The 18,800-nt window shown below is 38.7% G+C and overlaps 2 protein-coding genes across 2 annotated transcripts in view; one reads left to right on the top strand and one right to left on the bottom strand.

Annotated features, from left to right (window-relative positions):
* The window catches only part of LOC124405496, a 117,449-nt gene that overhangs the window by 80,372 nt on the left and 18,277 nt on the right, over positions 1 to 18,800 (bottom strand). The window lies entirely within an intron of this gene.
* LOC124405497 lies at positions 27 to 1,765 on the top strand. The gene is made up of 2 exons (XM_046880438.1): positions 27 to 142; positions 520 to 1,765. The coding sequence occupies exon 2, from the start codon at positions 523 to 525 to the stop codon at positions 1,486 to 1,488; it is 966 nt and encodes a 321-aa protein (XP_046736394.1). The 5' UTR covers positions 27 to 142; positions 520 to 522; the 3' UTR covers positions 1,489 to 1,765.

The following is an 18,800-nucleotide window of genomic DNA, read 5'->3' as shown; positions in this document are numbered from 1 at the left end:
GGCGTGGATTGAAGCAGCGGTGACGAGCTGCGCTCGTTTAAACGGATCGCGAGTCACACCAAGTGCTTGAACTTTTAGTCCACAATCTCGGATACTGCAGTGAAACTTTGTCAAAAAAGGGTTAATCGAGAGGAAGAATCCGGTAAGAAAGTTTTAGCGCTACTTCATCAGTAATACCCTGAAGTTGGTATCACGATTCATGAACGGTATGAGCTTCTTGTAATTGAAATAAGATGCTTGAAATAGGCATGCTTACATAAAATTCTCCCCGGGTTTCCAAAGAACCTCGCCAGTGCTCGATCAGTGATAAACAAGCGGCTGTTGATACGGTATTCTACGAGTGAAATGTAATTTTCATGATACAGTATTTCTTAATATAATATTTCTTATTTACACTATCAACGAACCAATCAAATTCATTTTGCAATAAGATTATTCACCCTGAATGCTTTCAATACTCAAGCTTGTTACCGAAACATACCAACGTTGTATACTAAAATCCACGAAAACTTTTTGCAGAAAATGGATCCCGTGCGGTATCCAGACCTCCAAGAAATGATCCAGAACGCAGGAGTCTGTCCAATCTGCTTCATGGAAATGGGTCAAATGCCAACGTACGAGTGCGATAACGGCCACACGATGTGCCACCGATGCAAGCCGTACTATCACGCATGTTCCATGTGCAATGGACCGTTGAATTTCTTCCCGGCACCGGAAATGGATCCTACGCAAACGCCACCGCCGATCCACTTCATGCCACATATGATGCCGAGGGATTTCGTATCTACCGAGCCCAGCGCGCCTTACGAGGACTTTCTTCATCACGAGAGAGGATCCTGGGGTCCACCGTCTCCTGACCCGGAACAGCACCTCGGGTACTGCAAGTACTCGAACTTCGGATGCTGGATTAGAGTTCCTGAGTTCCTCAGAGAGCTTCACGAGATGAGATGCCAGTTCAGGCCATTCCTCGAGGAGGAACAGCTTCCAACTGATTTTCATCCGAACGATGATCTCGTGTCCTGTGCTCACGCAGTGGTTGGATGCAGCGTGATGGTACCAGCTTGGAGGAAGCCGATACACGAGCCACTCTGCTTATTCAAAGAACGTTTCGAGGCCTTTAACGCAGGGGAATCAGAACCGGAACCAGATGTAGAAGGTGAAGGTGATGAGGATCCGGATGAACTCGTGGAGTGCAAGTTGAAGATTTATGGATGCCGAGTAAGGATGCAACGGCGTCGCAAGGAGATTCACGAAGGGAAATGTAACTATAATACATACTACAAGGAGGAGGACTTCCAGGAACCAGAAGAGGAACCAGAAAAGGAACCAGAAAAGGAACCAGAAGAGGAACCAGAACAGGATCCTGATGAGCTGATAGAGTGCAGGCTAAAAATTTATGGATGTCGTGTTAGGATGCCACGCCATCGGCAGGAAAGTCATGAAGCGAAGTGCAACTATAATAAATACTATAAAGAGGAGGACTTTTAGAACTTAGAAAACGAGCACTTTCCCGAAACTGCGATAGGAAAATTAAAAATTCCTTGGGAAGAGATATACGTTACATTTTTGAAACGGAGAATTTGTTTCTCCTGCATTTCAAAACCGACTGACTACTACAGACTCTCGCAATTCTGTGCAATTGAAGTTTTTGTATACAAAATGGCGATGACGAGTGTAGATAGCAATTGTGAATAGCTAAGATAGAGTAACCAAAAGCCTGTAGACTCGAAAAACATAAAAAAAATAAATGCCAGTAATTTTTACAAGGTCTCTGCGATTTGACTACCGGAAAACCGTAAAAAAAATAGCTTTGGACGCGAATTCTTCAATTTCGTTAGACTCTACATATAACGCTGGTTTCACAGCGTGCTACGAAACAATTACTCGATAGAAGATACACCGTGTGTCTATCGTATGTGTTTGTATGTGTGTGGGTATGAATGGTTCGAGAATGGTTACCAACGTAGTTGCTGTAGACAGTACAACAGCGGTAGACAATAGCCGAGAATGGTTCTCGACTACGGTCATTACGGAAGTTATCTAATTTTCCGTATAGTACCTGCAAAGACATTAATCACTACCTAGCAAATAGCCTTCTGGGTTAACGGCGAAGGGTAGAATTTTGATTAACCATTTCCGCATATCGAAAAGCTCGCTACCAAAGCGAGAAATAACTGGAAAGTAAAATAAGCAGCTTTCAAGGAAACGCCAAACGAACCCAAGCTCCAACCGTTAATACTCTATTATAAATTTTCTGACGTTCTCGTAACGTGTAACGTCTATATACATATATTGTATACAAGCATTAGGCGTTCCTAATCTCAAGAGGCACGCCGTAACAAGAAGACGTACAAAGGGGATGCAGCTACTTGAGATATTGATCGTCATAGATCCTCAACTAGTAACCCACATATATGCCTCTCTCAAGTAATGGCACCGCTTAGGGCTACCAACGACCCACAAAATACACCAAGTCCCTTGCGCCATATCGCCCATACCCGAAAGCTCTCCTGGTCGTATCGTTCCGAGTCTTTCAACCAGCTGCGTCTCCTCGTAAATAAGCAAATAATTTTCCGTTGGAGGTAGGTAATGGAGTTAGTCCAACGTTCACTTGATCATTATTTATCGATCTGATATCCGCTATCCAATTCATAAATCATCAACTACCGACAGCTAGGATCAGTTTCTGTTCTTTTTTTTTTTTTCTCCAAACAGGATTCCAAGAAGTTCTCTCATCTTCCTCACCATCAATCGTCCATCGATGCGACGATGAAAGTGATGCGAGCTATCATCATCATCACCACCATCGTCGTCGTCATTTTATTGGCATGACGATCTTTACTAGCGTCAGCAATCCTCCTCGTTTAGACGCCCACTTGGCGCGGGGATTCCCGGGAACCATTAGCTTCCAGGTGGTGGCTATCCCAGCCACCCCTGTGATCATGCTTAAGATGATCCCCCGACGAACAAGGGTAGATCTAAATATACCTACACTCGTATACTCGCAACGCCGTGTACTTTGCACGTCGGGTCATCCAACCGAGTTTAAACATTTCTTGCCTGCTCATTCCAAAGACATGATCAATATAAATTGATCTTCCCAACCTGAAAAACATTCCATCATGCTGTGTGATTTTTCGACAAAACTGGATACTAAAAAAATCCAATAACTATATCTAGAAAACTATGTTATCAGTTTTAACGATATGAGAGTAAATTGCAGAGTAATTGAATGGACCGTTGAGACCCAAGAATGAGGGAAGCCTCGGAAATGGCGTTTGAAAACGGCACCATTTTTTTCCAGATAACAACATCACTTATCGTCCATCTTTTATATATCGAACGAATCTATATACCTGCCTATGTATTCCTTATTTTGAGTAAACGATAGATGTATGGTGAGCGTGCAGGTTCAGGTGTGTGGGCACGTACAAATAAAATTGGTCTTTGTAGGGGATTCTCCTTGAGAGTAAATAATTGACTTGTGTAGATATATTGCGATTTACGGGATACCGGTGGTGCTCAGCGTGCAGGTTGGATGGGTAAAAAGATGAGGAGGTGAAATAAAACGATAATATTTCACCGACTAACGGCTCTTTCCCAACTCATTGTCAGCCTCGCTTGCCTTCTCTCCCTCCTCTTTTCGCAGGATATTATCGTCTGACACGGGAACGCGAAACAATATCTTTTGCGAATTGATTCTCCCCAGCAGCGTCCTTTGACTCCTCTGCTGCACGATGATCAATGCGTGCACCGCAAAAGAAGCGAGTTCAAATCAAATCGCAGTAACGATCGTTAGTGAAATTAAAACTCGACTTTTCTAACGTTCGATGAAAAATAATCATTTCGAAATCTACTTTTCTGTCGCCGGCACAAAGACATTCCCTGATTAGGTATTAAATCCACTGTTAACCCAACTCGCCATCAAATTGGAAAAAAATTTTAGAGTAAATGAAGAAGCCTGGATGAAAATCATGACCAACGGACTCAAAATCAATGCATAGACAGCGGTAAAGAAAGGTCAAAACCTTTGCATGACGCGCCATTACATGGGGAAAAGGATTTGCAGAATTCATCCGAGAGTGTGCATATTTCCCGATGAGCTGAATAAATATCAAACGAATTGAACAGTGAAAAACTAAGGTCGTAGAGACGATGCTCAGTCCCGCATCAAGATGGTCAGAACTTTCGAAACCCACGCAAATTTCGTCGGGGTCCATCTGATGGACAAAAGGGAATAGGGGCTGCTGCTTTGCATGGTAAAGACTTCCGAATCTCGCCCTCCGTATTTCCACTGTCTTAAAGGGGAAATCTCCAGGGAATTCTTCCCAGCTTGCAGTGACCAAAAGTCGCCCAGGTGCCACGACCAGTTCCATGTCTGGTCCATCCATTCTGTTACCGAAATCGGAAGTGAGATTCAATTCTTTATTTTCGACTGTATAAGTTTCCAGGGATAATCAAACCGTCGAATCAAAAAAGAAACACCCCTGAACCATCTGAAATCTAAAAAACTAATTTGCAATCGTCAAAAATCTTAAAATAGTTTCTATCGAACGAGTAATCATTCCCATAAGTATTCCTAAACACTATAAAATGTGTTGCCAAAAAATTGGCAACAAAGATAGATAATAAAATTCACGAAAAAACCGGTGAACTGAGTTCATAGTCAAAGATGGCGATTAACGTGTCCGAACGATACGAATACGTGGAATTAATAACAATGTTCATCTTTGTCTATAAAACGGTTTCTCCCCCGTCTCAAACAATAAGCAACGATGCATAAAAGCAATTAACACGAAGTCTCCTTGGTAGTCCACTTTGGTTAGATTAATCTCCACCCCTTTCTACACCCACCGCATCATCCCCTTCCCCCACCCCTAACCCGGAAAATTAATAACTTTATCGGTGAGGTGTGAAGCATTCCGGTGCCGCCCTCCACTTCGTTCTCTTCGTATCCAACGCCAGTCATCGTGGGGCGCTTGTCGTTAGAATATGAACACGAGGGGGCCACCGCCTCTAAACTACACCCCTGGGGGGCTTTTCCGCGCTACAGCCTCCCCGTACCGGCCGCTGAGAGCTGGCTAACTTTAATTAAGACACAGGTGCCAGGACGGATTCAAGTACGTTGAAGAAAAAAATTAAAAAAAACAAAATAAACAAAATAAAAATTACCCCACAATGACTCAGGTGACGACTGACGACGTTCTATATACGCCTTGCCAACCTCCGTGGGTAAGTCTGCTATTTTTAAGCAAGTTGACAAATTTAAAAATTTGTTTATTTCATTGTTGTTTTTTTTTTTTTGTTTTTTTTTTTTCTTGTTAAGAGTTTTACAGAATTGGTGAAAAAAATATGTTCTTACCCGTCATATCAACGATGTACCGATTTGGAAAAAGGAAATTGCCTAGAGAACTAATGATTATTTTAATATATAAATTCGTTTCGATTGTAGGGAAAACAATATGCGAAAAATCCAAGGGGATAAATTGTTGAACATGAATACAAATTTGACTTGGATTAAAAAAATTTACACGAACTTTGCACGATTAGGTGAAATTAAGGCAAGAAAATTTCTGTTCTTAGACCAAAAAACGTGTCGAATATAAAGCGTAATTGGTGCTTGCAATTTTTAACAGTATAAAGGTAAAATAAATTTAAGCTTCTCTTCATTTTGTCCAAACCATTGAAAGAGAGAGAGAGATAAAGTCGTTAAACAAATTCCAGAAAATTTCGTATCGTTTCTTCTTTAAATTCTTCGATAAAAATCGAGTTCTGACGAGCTCGCGCTGCGTCGAGTCCAAAGAATCGAAGGCACATAGGTGAGCGCATATAATGGCGGTGAGAAAAGCCTCAGGGTTATCCGCTTTGGGAAGGACGGTGATGCATGTATTCATGCGGTAAGCCCAGTTGGATTTTCAATGGACGTGATGAATTCACGGATGTTCAGAGGCGTCGGTTTTCGGTCTTACCGGATGCGGATCACCGAATGCCGAGGAGAGGTGACAAGGCAACTCTTGCGTCCGAGTGCGTCGCACTTATCGTTAAATAAACGCACCCTGCCACCTTATGTAGTTTATTCCACGACCAGATAAGTGGAGGACATGGAAAGACCGGCTATCGATCATCGATCAATCGATTTGATAACGATGGTTGCATGGAAGAAGTTAAAATTCCAAAAGATAAAAGGAAAACTTTTATATTCTAGTCTTTTTTATTACCTTTCATTGACTAGAAATTTTTCTTGCTGTTGAGTCCTTCGATGATAAAATAAAGATAATAATTCATGCAGCTCGTCAATTTCAAAGTCAATTTTGCTAACTCAAGAGATTAAGAAGGAATTGAATCAATTTTCTGAAACTTGCCCCTATTTTTACTTCGTAAGTTTCGATATCTTTCTTGATATTAATTAACCTCAAATAAAATCTAAATTTTTTATCTAATTCATTAAAATACTTTTTCAAAATCAACTTTACTCTTCCTCGAGTTCACACGAATTCAGATAAATCTGGCTTCGAAATTTACAAAAAAAAAGAATAAATGTCGATTCAAACGACGATCTATTGATAATTTTTAAATGAAAATCACCAGTTTATATAGAAGATCAATAAGTTCCAAAAGTTCTGTGTCCAAATACATTATTTCAAAAAATAATGCCAAACGTGACAATGGATCTGAATTTAATTAATTTTTCAAGATTGCCTGAAAAAAATGGTTTCATCATTTTCACGATAACAGACCCCCCCCCCCCCCCCACAAAAAAAAAAAAAAAATACGAAATACGGGGATATTGAACATCTAAACCTGAAAAAAGTGTGATATAAAGTCGACGCATCGGTACAACGGGATAGAAAAAAATTGAGTTAAGTCTCAATCGGGGGTTACGCACTTAGAGCACGCGAGCGTAACGCACCCTCTGCGAATATCCTTAAACACACGCAGGTATAACAGGTGTAGATCTATGAGAACCAGTATAAGGTGGTCTAAGATACCGAAGATAAGGTATTCTGTACCACTGGCAGCAGATTACGAATTTTCTCACATAAATATATCGTTCATAACCGAGATGATATCTCGTACCCTGCATGGGCTTACTGTTATCTTACCAGGATTCAAAAAGAACTCGTAATTCACTGAGAATTTGACGGAGGGTCTCAAAGACCTTGTGAAAGAAGTTCGTGAGTGAAGAATCGATGGTGTTTCGCTTAATTTATTACGGAATATTCGCGCATTTAGAATTTAAGACAAGCTACATAGATTTTCATAAGAATTTGAGGGGGAAAAAAAAAAATTATGTGATAGAATTAGAGCCTAGACATAGATTTTTCATTCAAAATCATTTGTAATTATTTGAACATGATTTATTTTCTTGAGGATACTATTATCTGGTTTTTTCACTGAGACACTTTTTTTTATAGCGTTGCTATCGATGAATATTTAATTCGTTATGATTGCGTTGATACTCATTTTGATTAATATTAAATTTCCTGTTGATAGAAAAAAATCTGTGCAAATCGAATCGAATCGATGAATGAAATCGAAGGAATCTGTTAGCGCCGTCGCAGTTTCGAAGTGATTTGAAATGAAAAATCGATATATAACAATAAGCTTATGTTTAGAATTTTAGTAAATGATTTTCTTTAATTTTGAGGAAAGTCATCGTAGCTTACGAATATATCTATGAATTTGATAAATTTTTAATGCTTGACCATCTCGTAATCAAATGAAACAGCAAAGTATTAAATTTTAACTCACGAACGAATTTTAGGGCCGAACTGATTAAGCTTTTAAACTCTGGATATAACGTCGAAGTTTCTGTTACACAAGGTTATAATATAGGTTGAATGTGATTTTACCAGAGAATATTGTTGATGAAAAAAGAAGGAATGAATTTCTGAACTTGGGACAAAAAAAAAAAAAAATAAAATAAAATACTGCGATAAAACTTTTTCAAGATCATTAAAATTGGTATAAAAATTCACAGAGTGAACGAGGTTAATGAATCGGGAAAAACAACGAAGACAATTTGCTATGCAAATATAATAATTTAACTCACGCTACTGATTCCAAAGGAGTCGAAACACGTTGTGTTTTTCTCGTGAGAAATTAAAACCTCAAAAGGTACTAGAAGACTATGGAAATCGCGGCTCCCCCTCCTCTTTCCTGCTATTACAAACCAGACTTAAATTTATTTCAAAGCTTTAATGCTCAGCTCACGTATCCAGCTCGTGCAACTGCTGCTGCTGCTGCTGCTGCTGCTACAAAGTCTGACACGATTAATCGAAACCATGAAAAAAGAGAAAGAGTAAAAGGGGAATTGACGAAGAAAAGGACAGGGGTGAAAATTTTAAAGCAGAAAGAAGTAGAGGATAGAAGGAAAACAAGCCCCTAATTTACCAATTTAATTGCGTCAAGGGTTGATTGCGAATATAAAACATCAACTTTTGCGGTCACGTCTGATTCTTAAGAGACCGTTGCAAGGCTAATTATACAACGCCAGTATAATTGTTCAAATGAACCAGAAAACCACGCTACTGTTTTAACATATTAAGAAAGATGTATTTGCCTCGTCCGGAATTTATTTTCACCGAATTTTGTTGACCGAATAATTGTTATAAATTTTATTATGATGAAAATTAGGCTATAGAAAAAGCTTAGACGTGTATGCTTAGTTTTAAATCACTCAGAGTTGTTAAAAATCTTACAGAGTCGTTCGATTTCACTTTAAATTGGCTCAATTTATTCAGAATACTATTCCTTACAAAGTGACAGAAAAAGATTTACTTTTTTCAGTACCTCATCAAGTCGATATTGTCATTTGTTGGCGATGCTCAGTATATTCATGCAATGTTGTAAAAATAAATATTTAACGATATCGTCATCACAATAGAAAAAAGTGTTTCACAGAATTTTACAAAGTAGTATTTTGAATAAAATTAGCCATCATAGAGTGAAGTTAACCGAATCTACTTATGTTTTTACTAATTTGAGATGATTCGTAGGTTTTTATTTTTAAAGAGGTATAACTTGTGAATATAATAATTGGACAATAAATGATCAACGTACGACTTTCTAGTAATAAAAATAATACAAAGCATCAAATTTTGGTCAACCAATTTTCTCAAAGATGACATGAACAGTCGTCAATGATATAAATCAAAAAATTAGATTTGCTCGCAACCGATCTTGCCATAAGATTCCTAAATTTTCGAACAGACATTTAAATAACAAAAAAAATTTCAAATATTTCAAAACACAAAATCGATATTTCTCATCAATTTTTTTGCCCAAGATAAATCGGCCGATCGGGACAAACAGAGAATCAAATCATCCCCCGTAGCAGATTCTGTTGTGACGCCCGCGTCAACGGGTCGTCAAATTAAGAGCCTTTGTGCAAAGAGACAAGGCTGCCCGAGCATTGAACGAGATGAGGAATTCTGGGTGGGAAAAAGGACGTCATCGAGTCTTGTCATGATAATCATACACACGAGCCAGTAGATGGCATCCCTCCACGCGAGGAGAAGAAACGATCAAGCATTTTTCTGCTAAACAGACTAAATAAACGACGACGCCCAAACTAACAATACAATGATTTACGCGCCTCCCAATATGGCACCGTTGCTTCGGCTCGTTTGACAACGCAAACAATACCCAATTCTCCCCATGCCATATACCTACCTATATGGTGAAGTGCAAACGGGGCAGAATTTCGGCGAATTGCGAAATGCGTCGATTCAGCGATTCCTTCGGGGTTGTGTAATTAGCAATAACTTTATAGGTGACAAAAATCGGTATATAAATGAAGGGTAAACCTGTCGGTGAAATCGGAAGCCAGATTATTTATGCCAGAATATATATGAGAAAAACCTGCTTTTCTAATTTCTTTTTCATTTATCATCTTCTTCTTTTTTCATCCCCCAAACTTAAAACGCGAAATTTCCTGTTCGCAACGAGCGTTCAAGGAAAAATGAATCATCTGTAACGATAAAAACTTCCGGTGTATATTATATATATATATATATATATATAATTTCAGGTTGTTGGTAAAAAGCTTTACGCCGTGTTTGAAATCCAATATCTCGAGTCGAGATTTCAACATAAATGAATCTTATACAAAACTCGGAAATTGAAGGATATTTCAAGCCAGAACATTTTATAAATTATAATCTGTAAACTTGTAGCCGCGAGAATATTTCTTCTTTACTCAAATAGATTCGACTGTACTTTTTAAAATATTTGCTTCAAAGACAGCTAATACAAACAATTATACAAACCCCTGAATATTGTTACAAATGTACAAAATATTGTCACAAATATAAAACAAAAATCTAATTAACTTTGGAATTAGTTTTTTGAGTTTTTGGTATTTAATTCGATATCAGGTGCCTTGACACTAGAACTAGTAAAATTAAGACGAAACTATTTCTACCAAATCCAGTCAAAATGACTAGTGTTTAAAGAATACGTAAGAAGCTTACATTATCATAAGATATTGAAATAAACATTTTACAAGTACATTATTACTATTTTAAAAAAATCAGTGTAAAGTAAATTCTCAATAATCACAAAAACCTGACGTTTTCATTTTAATTTTTTTAGGAGCTTATTCAAAACACCTGAATTCCGTTCAAAACGCCACTCGTAAAGACCAAAAATATGAAAACAATAGAAGTGAAATCCGTGGTTATCCCAGCATTAGGTGTGGAGTCCATGAAATGTGCACGCGGCGTAACCACAGTGCGCGGTTTATATGATCCATGCATGTGGAATGGGATGGGATGTGATGTGATGGGATAGCTATGGCGTTCGTGGTCCGCACACGAGCAACCATTGGGTTTGCCGTTCCCTCCGCCATGGAAACGTACGTATAGGTATATGTATGTAACACATATGGGGATTAAACAATCAATGGGCATTTGTCCGAAACGATGAAGCACGTCATTTGGATTCACTTTGCCTTTTTCGATGCCCTTTCAAACCTCTCGTTTCTGCAGCTACGCAGAGTTTAAAATAGACGGAGAAAGTGTACGTGAAGCCAAAGGAAATGTAGAAACTGCGATTGAATTTGCAGAAGAAAATAATTGGCAAGGATTTCAGAGCATTAATATGAAACTCATAAAATGACAATTTGTCACATTGGTCAAGCGCTCACACCATGATACAGAGTTCAGGCTGGCTCTTGGAACCCCCATGCCTATATATATATATATATACCGAGTGAGGCCTTTAATTACAGGGAATATAAATAACGCGAAACACCCTGCAGTAAAAGCATGCAGGGGTTGTTACCACCGCATTTTGCCAATAAAGAAGGATAATTGATGTCCACACAGGTTATGGGTAGGCTATACGTGTACAGAAAAACAATTCATCTGTTTTCGACAGTTTGTTGCACCTAAACAAGTTTCACAAATCACATACACTTGTTCCACTTTTATAAAAATCTTAAATTATTGAAATTAAACCATGAAAGAACAATTCCAACTCGTTTAAATCTTGTACCTTGATTATGAGATGGAATAATTATTAGAATACAAAGCAATAATTTATTGCGCTATTAAGCGTATAAAGTGGAACGCTTTTAGTCCCAGTCATATCCAGCATTGAAGCTTTCGTTTGATTCTTGAGCCAGTAAAATCGTGCGATGTATGAAAAGCGAGCAAAGCCATCGTGTTCTTAAGTTCTCTTTGAACAAAGATACATTGAGAGTATAAGGAAGAGACCACATATATCCAGATGAAAAAAATTAACGCGTGGTATAATCGACCAGGCGAATTAAATCCTGAATGTTTTTCGCAGTATTCAGCTTAGAAGCCGCTCACTCAGATACCTCAGGAGCTGTCAGCACCTCTACGGAGCACTTTGAATCCATTAAACACAACGAGCAATTCTTGCAACGTTCCTAAGTGTACGTATAAGAGTACGTTCATGAATGATACGATTCCTTGCCACAGTCTCCAGACTTTGAAACATACGTGTCACGCAAAAGCTCCCATCAACGATAAAAATGAAACTGTTCTCGAGGACGGATATAACGATGCATGACTCGAGAGGTAAAATGCAAGGGCCGTTTTTACATTTCTTGAGGACTTATGCAGCGTTCGGAGGTATTCAGACTCGGTACATTATGAATTGAACCTTGAATTTTGTTAATAAAAAATTAGAAGAATGAGAAAGTTCTTGAATCGTTAAACAGATTCAGGGTTTTATAGATCAAGAACTGTCCGTCTCTTGGAACGTCTCGCAAACCAATTTTATTCGCAACTTTTTCAAATGTCAACCAAATTTGATGGTATAACGAAATTGTAAGTGTCACTGGAAAGTTTCACTTTTCTTATTATCAAATATATCCATGAAGGAATCAACCGTTCTGTGAATCTGACCAAAGATAAAAAAAAAAAAAACTAGCACAGAGTCTCTCGTGTGCGATGATTTAAGAATGCATTCCCTTTTTTTATTTTTAAACTTTTTTAATATTACGAATCACCGCAGAGTTTCAACGCTTGTTCCAACAACTCCAAAAATCTTCTTCGAGAGTCTCTTCATCCGTAATCAGTAATCTGTTTAACTTTAATGACGAAAACAGTTAAAACGTGAATCGTACCCGCGACGCGGCAACGTGTGTTTATAATAAAAGCGAGAATTTAAGCCACGACAGTTCCAGATGGGCGTTTTGCCAAGGTGTGTAAGGAAAACGAACAACGAGCCACAAACAAAGCTCTACCACATCCGCTTCTCCCCATCCTCTCTTCTAGTCGCACCGCTCAGCTTCATCCCAGTGGGATTTGACGTAGAGACACTTCTGAAAAGTGGCTGTCCCTGCCACCGTCACCTCTCCCCCCCCCCCCCCCCCCCCGTATGATTTACAGGTACGGGGGACGAACGGGGAGGAAATGGAAGACGGTGAAAACCACCGAGGAAGAAGAGGGCGGCCCACAAGACCCCGGAACAACCGCTAATGCTGCACACTCACTCCTTCTTCGTGAACCTGTCTGAAGCCAGACGATCCCACGAGTTTGACGATTTTCCTTGAAAATCGACAGTGACATTCTCAACTTAGGAAATACCATGCCAACATATCGGAGGATGTTGCACGCGATAATGGAAAGGATAAACATGATGTATCCATGAATAAGTTGAATGATTCGAATTACCAATTCGCCAAAAGTTTGAATACGGATAGTCAAGCATCGGAGTAGTTTTCGTTTTTGAAAGTTTCCTATACGGTAAATCGTTATAAAGGTTCGATAATTTGTGCCCTAATTATAATTGGAATCAACCAAAACTTCAAACAAGGTTAGAATTTTGACTCACAATCCTGTTCTTGTTCTGACCAACTTTCTAAACGACCAAGTTTTTGGGAATACTTCAGATCCCTTTATCCTTAGAAGAACGCATGTTTCCCAAGGCATCGGTAAATATCTTTGTTTTCCTGTTCTACTATGTCTAACTAGCAGCAACGTGTTTTTGATCCGCTAATTTGTTCTGCCTAGAACACTTTGCAGCATCAGAGAACGTAAGAGGTAATGCACGGTAGGTATACATATATATATGTGTGTATATAAAAAGCGTTAAGGGTGGTTTCGCGTTTTTGTGTAGCGTCGTCAGTCGGAGTGAAACATGCGTGTACACGACCCCCTGGGCACCGACCGTCTGATCGTTCGAATCACGTTTGTACGTCGGCGGAGGAAGACTTGGAGGGTGAGAAGACAAATACTCAATGTCATGGAGAAACACATGCTGTTCTAAGAATGTCGGTACACGCACTTTTCAATGGCTAAATTATCAGGTCTACGCTGGAAGTTAAAGTCCCAAAGACCATGCGCCGAACGATATGTGAGTAAAAGAACTCAGTATGCTAAGGATTTCATGAAACCAGCGATTCAAATGCTCCATTCTTTTGTGTAAATCGACTCCACCACATCCATGGCATAAACATAATCATAAATGATATGATTTAATCTTTGTTCATCTTGACACACGGAGAAATAAAAATTTGTAAACTATCTCGCAAAGTGTCTGCATAAAATTGACGAGTAACGTTTCATCAGCGTTACATAGTAGAACGGACATAAAGTGTTGAGGGTAACATTGGAGGTGCATATTAAAGAAGAACGTTGATATAAGAATATTTGATATAAGATAAAGCGAGACAAAAATCGTTGAGGGTGAGCTTTTAAAAGTGGAGCCTATGTAGCTGTTACGGGAAATTCAGGTTGAGTTGAAAAAGGTCTTAACCGAGCTTTACTACGTCTCGTATGGTGCATGCTGCGCATACTTGAAGCCCACACTTATTCCAGCACAGTGTATATAAGTTTGTGGCGCAAGGGTATATTCGTGGTAGTGTAAGTAATAGGTTGGTAGGGGTGGGGTGCGTATACATATCGCAGGGACTCTGTCAACGTTATTATACCAGCGATTCCCTGGGGAATGGTGACACACACGAGCGGTAACAAGCCCGAATAGATCACAGAAGTGGTTTCGTAAAATATGAATAAAGTCCGCGCTCGCCACGCTAAGAGCGCTGTACTTTCCCTTCTTTGTCGACTGAAAGAAGAATATACCGCACACGTGATATTTCTGTGCAAAAACTCGCGCGAAAAGAGAATTGTAAGTATATTAAAAGTAGAATTTAAGAGTGCTTAAGAGAAGCGGAAAATAGCTATTTGTGTGGCATGCCCGTAAACCGCCTGTTTTTTTTTTTTTTTTTTTTGGCAAGGATAAAGATTTCAGGACGAGCTGAAGGCGAGCCGGAAGCGAGTACTGAAATTATCCGAGCCAAAAAACGGTTTACGGGCATGCCACGTGCAATATTTTTTACGGTATGGACATTGAAAAGCAAAACGAAGAGTGAGGTTATGTCGCGATCTCTTCGACGAAGCTACTTTATTCGGCAGTTTGGGATGCGCACTTCGAACTGCGCATCAAAACTGTGGAATAAAGACTTTATTCCGCAACTTTGTTCGCTGCCGTATAAAGCGTCACTTTACGGAACGAAAACTGCCACAAAAAGTGGACTTTTCAATGCCCATACCGTAAAAATGTATTTACACAAGAATTGGATAACGTATCTATTTTTTTCATTTTTCTTCGCGACCATCATCATTACATGATCTATTTTTTGACACGTTAATATATCTCTTTGATACCAAAAAAAAAACCTTCAATCAGACTTTTTCAACGATTCTCGATGAACGAACCGCACGTATGTCATATAAACGATTATCACATCTAAACGAACCCTTTTCCACCGTTCACTTATTTGCTGGCTTTTTTTACCATCAGAATTTTGTTTGAACCAAGCACCGAGATTCAGGGGTTTGCAAATAATGCGGGGTAATCGGATCCCCCGTTGGTCGGGGACGCCGCACAGAGTTGTGCGTAGTTTTGAGAGAGGGTTGTGTAATTTTGAGGTGTAGGCATATCGGAACAATCGCGTATACGAAAACAATGGATTCACAAGGAGAGAATGTTGATGAAAGTCTCTCCGGTGTATACGTATATAGTATATAAAGGTATATATTCAATCCTTTGTAGATTGAATGTAATTCCTGGTAACAGCTTGTGCTGGATGGAAGGTAATGATTCGCGCGGGTAAACCACCCTGGAAAGACACGAACAGCAGCAGCAGCATCAGCAGCTACAGTGAGGGAAGCTTGAGACAAGACCGAAACTAATGGAAGTCGACTCGCTTATTGCGCATAATACAAGTTCCCGCTTTTTATATGCTATAATAACAATGCAAGCTTGAACGGTTGAAAAGTTGAGGAAAGAAAATTTTTTCATGATTTTATTTGTTCACCCAATTTCGAATTTGAAAATTTATTTCTTGGTCTTAGCAAGAATAAAAACACGCTTTCTTTGTTCTCTAAATATCTGCAGTTCGAACAACATTTTTGTATATAAATAGGTAAATTGAATAAAATTTTATCGAATTCGATAATCTGGTATCAAGGAAAATATTTCGTCGATAGACCAAGTGAGCTAAAAATATTGTTTTACAATTTCTATTTTTCTGATTATTAATAGCTTTGGATCAGATTCAGATTCTATATCAGATTATTCTTACCGAAAATTATATTCCAAAAAAAAAAAAAAAAAAAAAACATGAATATACAAGTTATGCTAAGTCTTAAATCTTATATTGGTAATAATTTCTACCTCAACCGTGTATATAATATTGTTAAAAATTGTCATAAAGGTGACTAAAGTACCCACTTATTAATCCCAAAAAATAAATTCCCAAAAACATTGAAAAAATCAATGAAATTGAAACCAACAAATAAACCAAATCCTAATTATTCCAATTCTTAAAAAATTAAAAATTCGACGTGACGTGTAGAAGAATTTCCAACTATTGATAATTTACAGCATGAATTGTCGTCGTTGAATTTTGCAAACAAATTCGTGGTTCACCACAATGCTTACGCTAAATATATATTTGAATTGGTATGTACATACATGTTGGTACATGCACAAAATCGCAGCTGCAATTGACAACTATCCAATAAAATACTGGCCTCACGAACAAAGCCGCGCTGCGTACCGACTGCAGCAAAGTGCCAATGAACGACTGAAACGAGCCGCAGCGGAGATCTGTTCGTTGTCGAGGCGAGATGAATTTGGGGTGTGAATTGAAAAACGATAGTTGTCTAGCGATTGGCACCGCGCGAAAAGCAGCTGCGCCCTATTGGGGTTCTTTCGTTCTTCCAGGGCCGTAACCTGAGTCAGGTGGATGAAACTCTGCTATGGTTTGGCAATTGAGGTAATTGCATTTGCGTAGAAAATTACTGTCACCCACCCAACGAGAAGCTGTCCAAAACGAAAAAAATGAAGTTCAATCGGCAGTTTTTTCACATCGAGTGAATAGAAAAACGTGAAAAACGTGAACGCAGAAATCAAAAGTTTAAATTTTCCGACTTCTCTAAATCTTTTTCCTGTTATTTGAGACTGATAATTGAGCATCAGTTCGAAGAAGTAAAAAGTACTGAAACGTTGAGTTATACAAATGACTAAACAATTATCTAGATTCTTACGCAATTTTTGGAACATTTTTTCGATATTGAAATGTGTTTGCAATCCGTTCAATTAATTTGCTATTCCCGAGGTAATTGAAAAAAAAATTTACATTAATTATAAACGTGCCAAGCAGCTTCGAAATAAGGTAACAAATTCATTATATGGATAAAATAGTTTTGGTTTCGAAAAAATTCTTTTCATCGTTGCATGCGACGAACTCTATATATTGTCGCAGTGCTGAGGCCTAACTTTGCGTAATACGAGCGGAGGGCTGACCAGCCAATTAGATTTTGTAGGGTCCTCGACAGGGTTCGTTTCAACGGTTCAACTTGACTCAACAAGCAACGATTCAATCCGCAGTTGGATGCACGAGTCTGCAAATGCCTTTTACGTATATGCTTATACACTTATGCAACGTGTAACTCCTTCTCTAGCCGAAGTGGCAGACTCATGATCAGAGCTTCCGATAAATCTATTCAGTTCAAACATCGACCCCAAAGTAAGTACACAAGTAATTTTCGAATCATTTTTACCCTCGAGAAGCGTAAAGTAATGATTAATTATAAAGGAACTAAAATTTTTCATCAAACTATCGAAACTTTTCTCAGAATAATATTTAACGAGGTACAAAAATAATTATAATCACACACTGATTTACACTCGTTAAAAACCGCGTCAATATCCACTGGATAAAGAACTGCCAATTCGTAAATCCCGCGCGAATTCAACGCTCAACCGATAAGCGAGCTTTCCTTTCCCTGCGTTACCGACAGAGCTCGAGCTTTCGTAGATAAGGCAGTTTCCGAGCTTGAAAAGTCGATAATACTGAAGATTAACTCGTCAACGACCGGCTGGCGATGAATTAGACGTAGGAGGAAAACGCGGAGGGTAAAAAGTGGCAAATGGAAAATGGAAAATGAATTCTAGTGCATGACGTCACACTCCTCTGAAACGGGAGCTTATTTGCCAGCGGTGATAAGCAGGGTGTAAATAATTTTCTGAAATTTCAATCTGACCCAGGAAAAGCAGCTGCGGTAGCAACACGTTTCTGCATAAGAAGAGTTATATTAGCACCTGTGTGTTCGTAGACCCATATAGGCAGGTGGAAGGAAGGCAGACGGAGCGACCAGATCAATATTTTCCCGAATCAATTCAGCTTCGTATTTATACGTAACATGCCTCGCCATGAGGTTATTGTCGAATTGCCTACCTTGCACAGCCATTCGTTAATCCCTTGCCCCGTATAATTTCTTGCCATTCGATAATCTCACACTGATGAAAAGACACGCGTCTATACAGACAAGTAAAGCAGGTGCCACTCTCGGGTTGTCTCTACTGTTTCTCACCCAGTTTAATTTCATCGGCGTTGGATAATTGCGAGGGACTGTCTTTTCTTGATTGGATTGCGATTTCGAGAATGTTCAATATCATCAGTTGGGATGGAAGAATTGCTTTCAAGAAGAATCGAACAAATGAGAAATTTACAATTTAGGATTTTTAGTTTAGTTAGTTCGTGTCTTAATTGTGAGTATGTTTGAAACATGATGAAAGGACAGTAAATTATACGCATTGACCATATTTACGGTATTATAAACATTGCAAATCATCAGATGATGCAATCTATTTTCTCTAATTTCTTTAAAAAGAAATTATATAAATAAAACCATATTCAATACGGATTGTGTTTTGGTTAAAACGAATTGTAAAAAATTGAAATAAATGAAAAATAGTTTTAAAATAAATTCTTTGCTCTCTGGTAAAAATTGCACACTTGGAAAACAACT

This window comes from Diprion similis, chromosome 4 (assembly GCF_021155765.1).
Source record: "Diprion similis isolate iyDipSimi1 chromosome 4, iyDipSimi1.1, whole genome shotgun sequence".
In the NCBI taxonomy this organism is placed as follows: Eukaryota; Metazoa; Arthropoda; class Insecta; order Hymenoptera; family Diprionidae; genus Diprion; species Diprion similis.
This window is presented reverse-complemented; position numbering and strand designations above follow the sequence as displayed.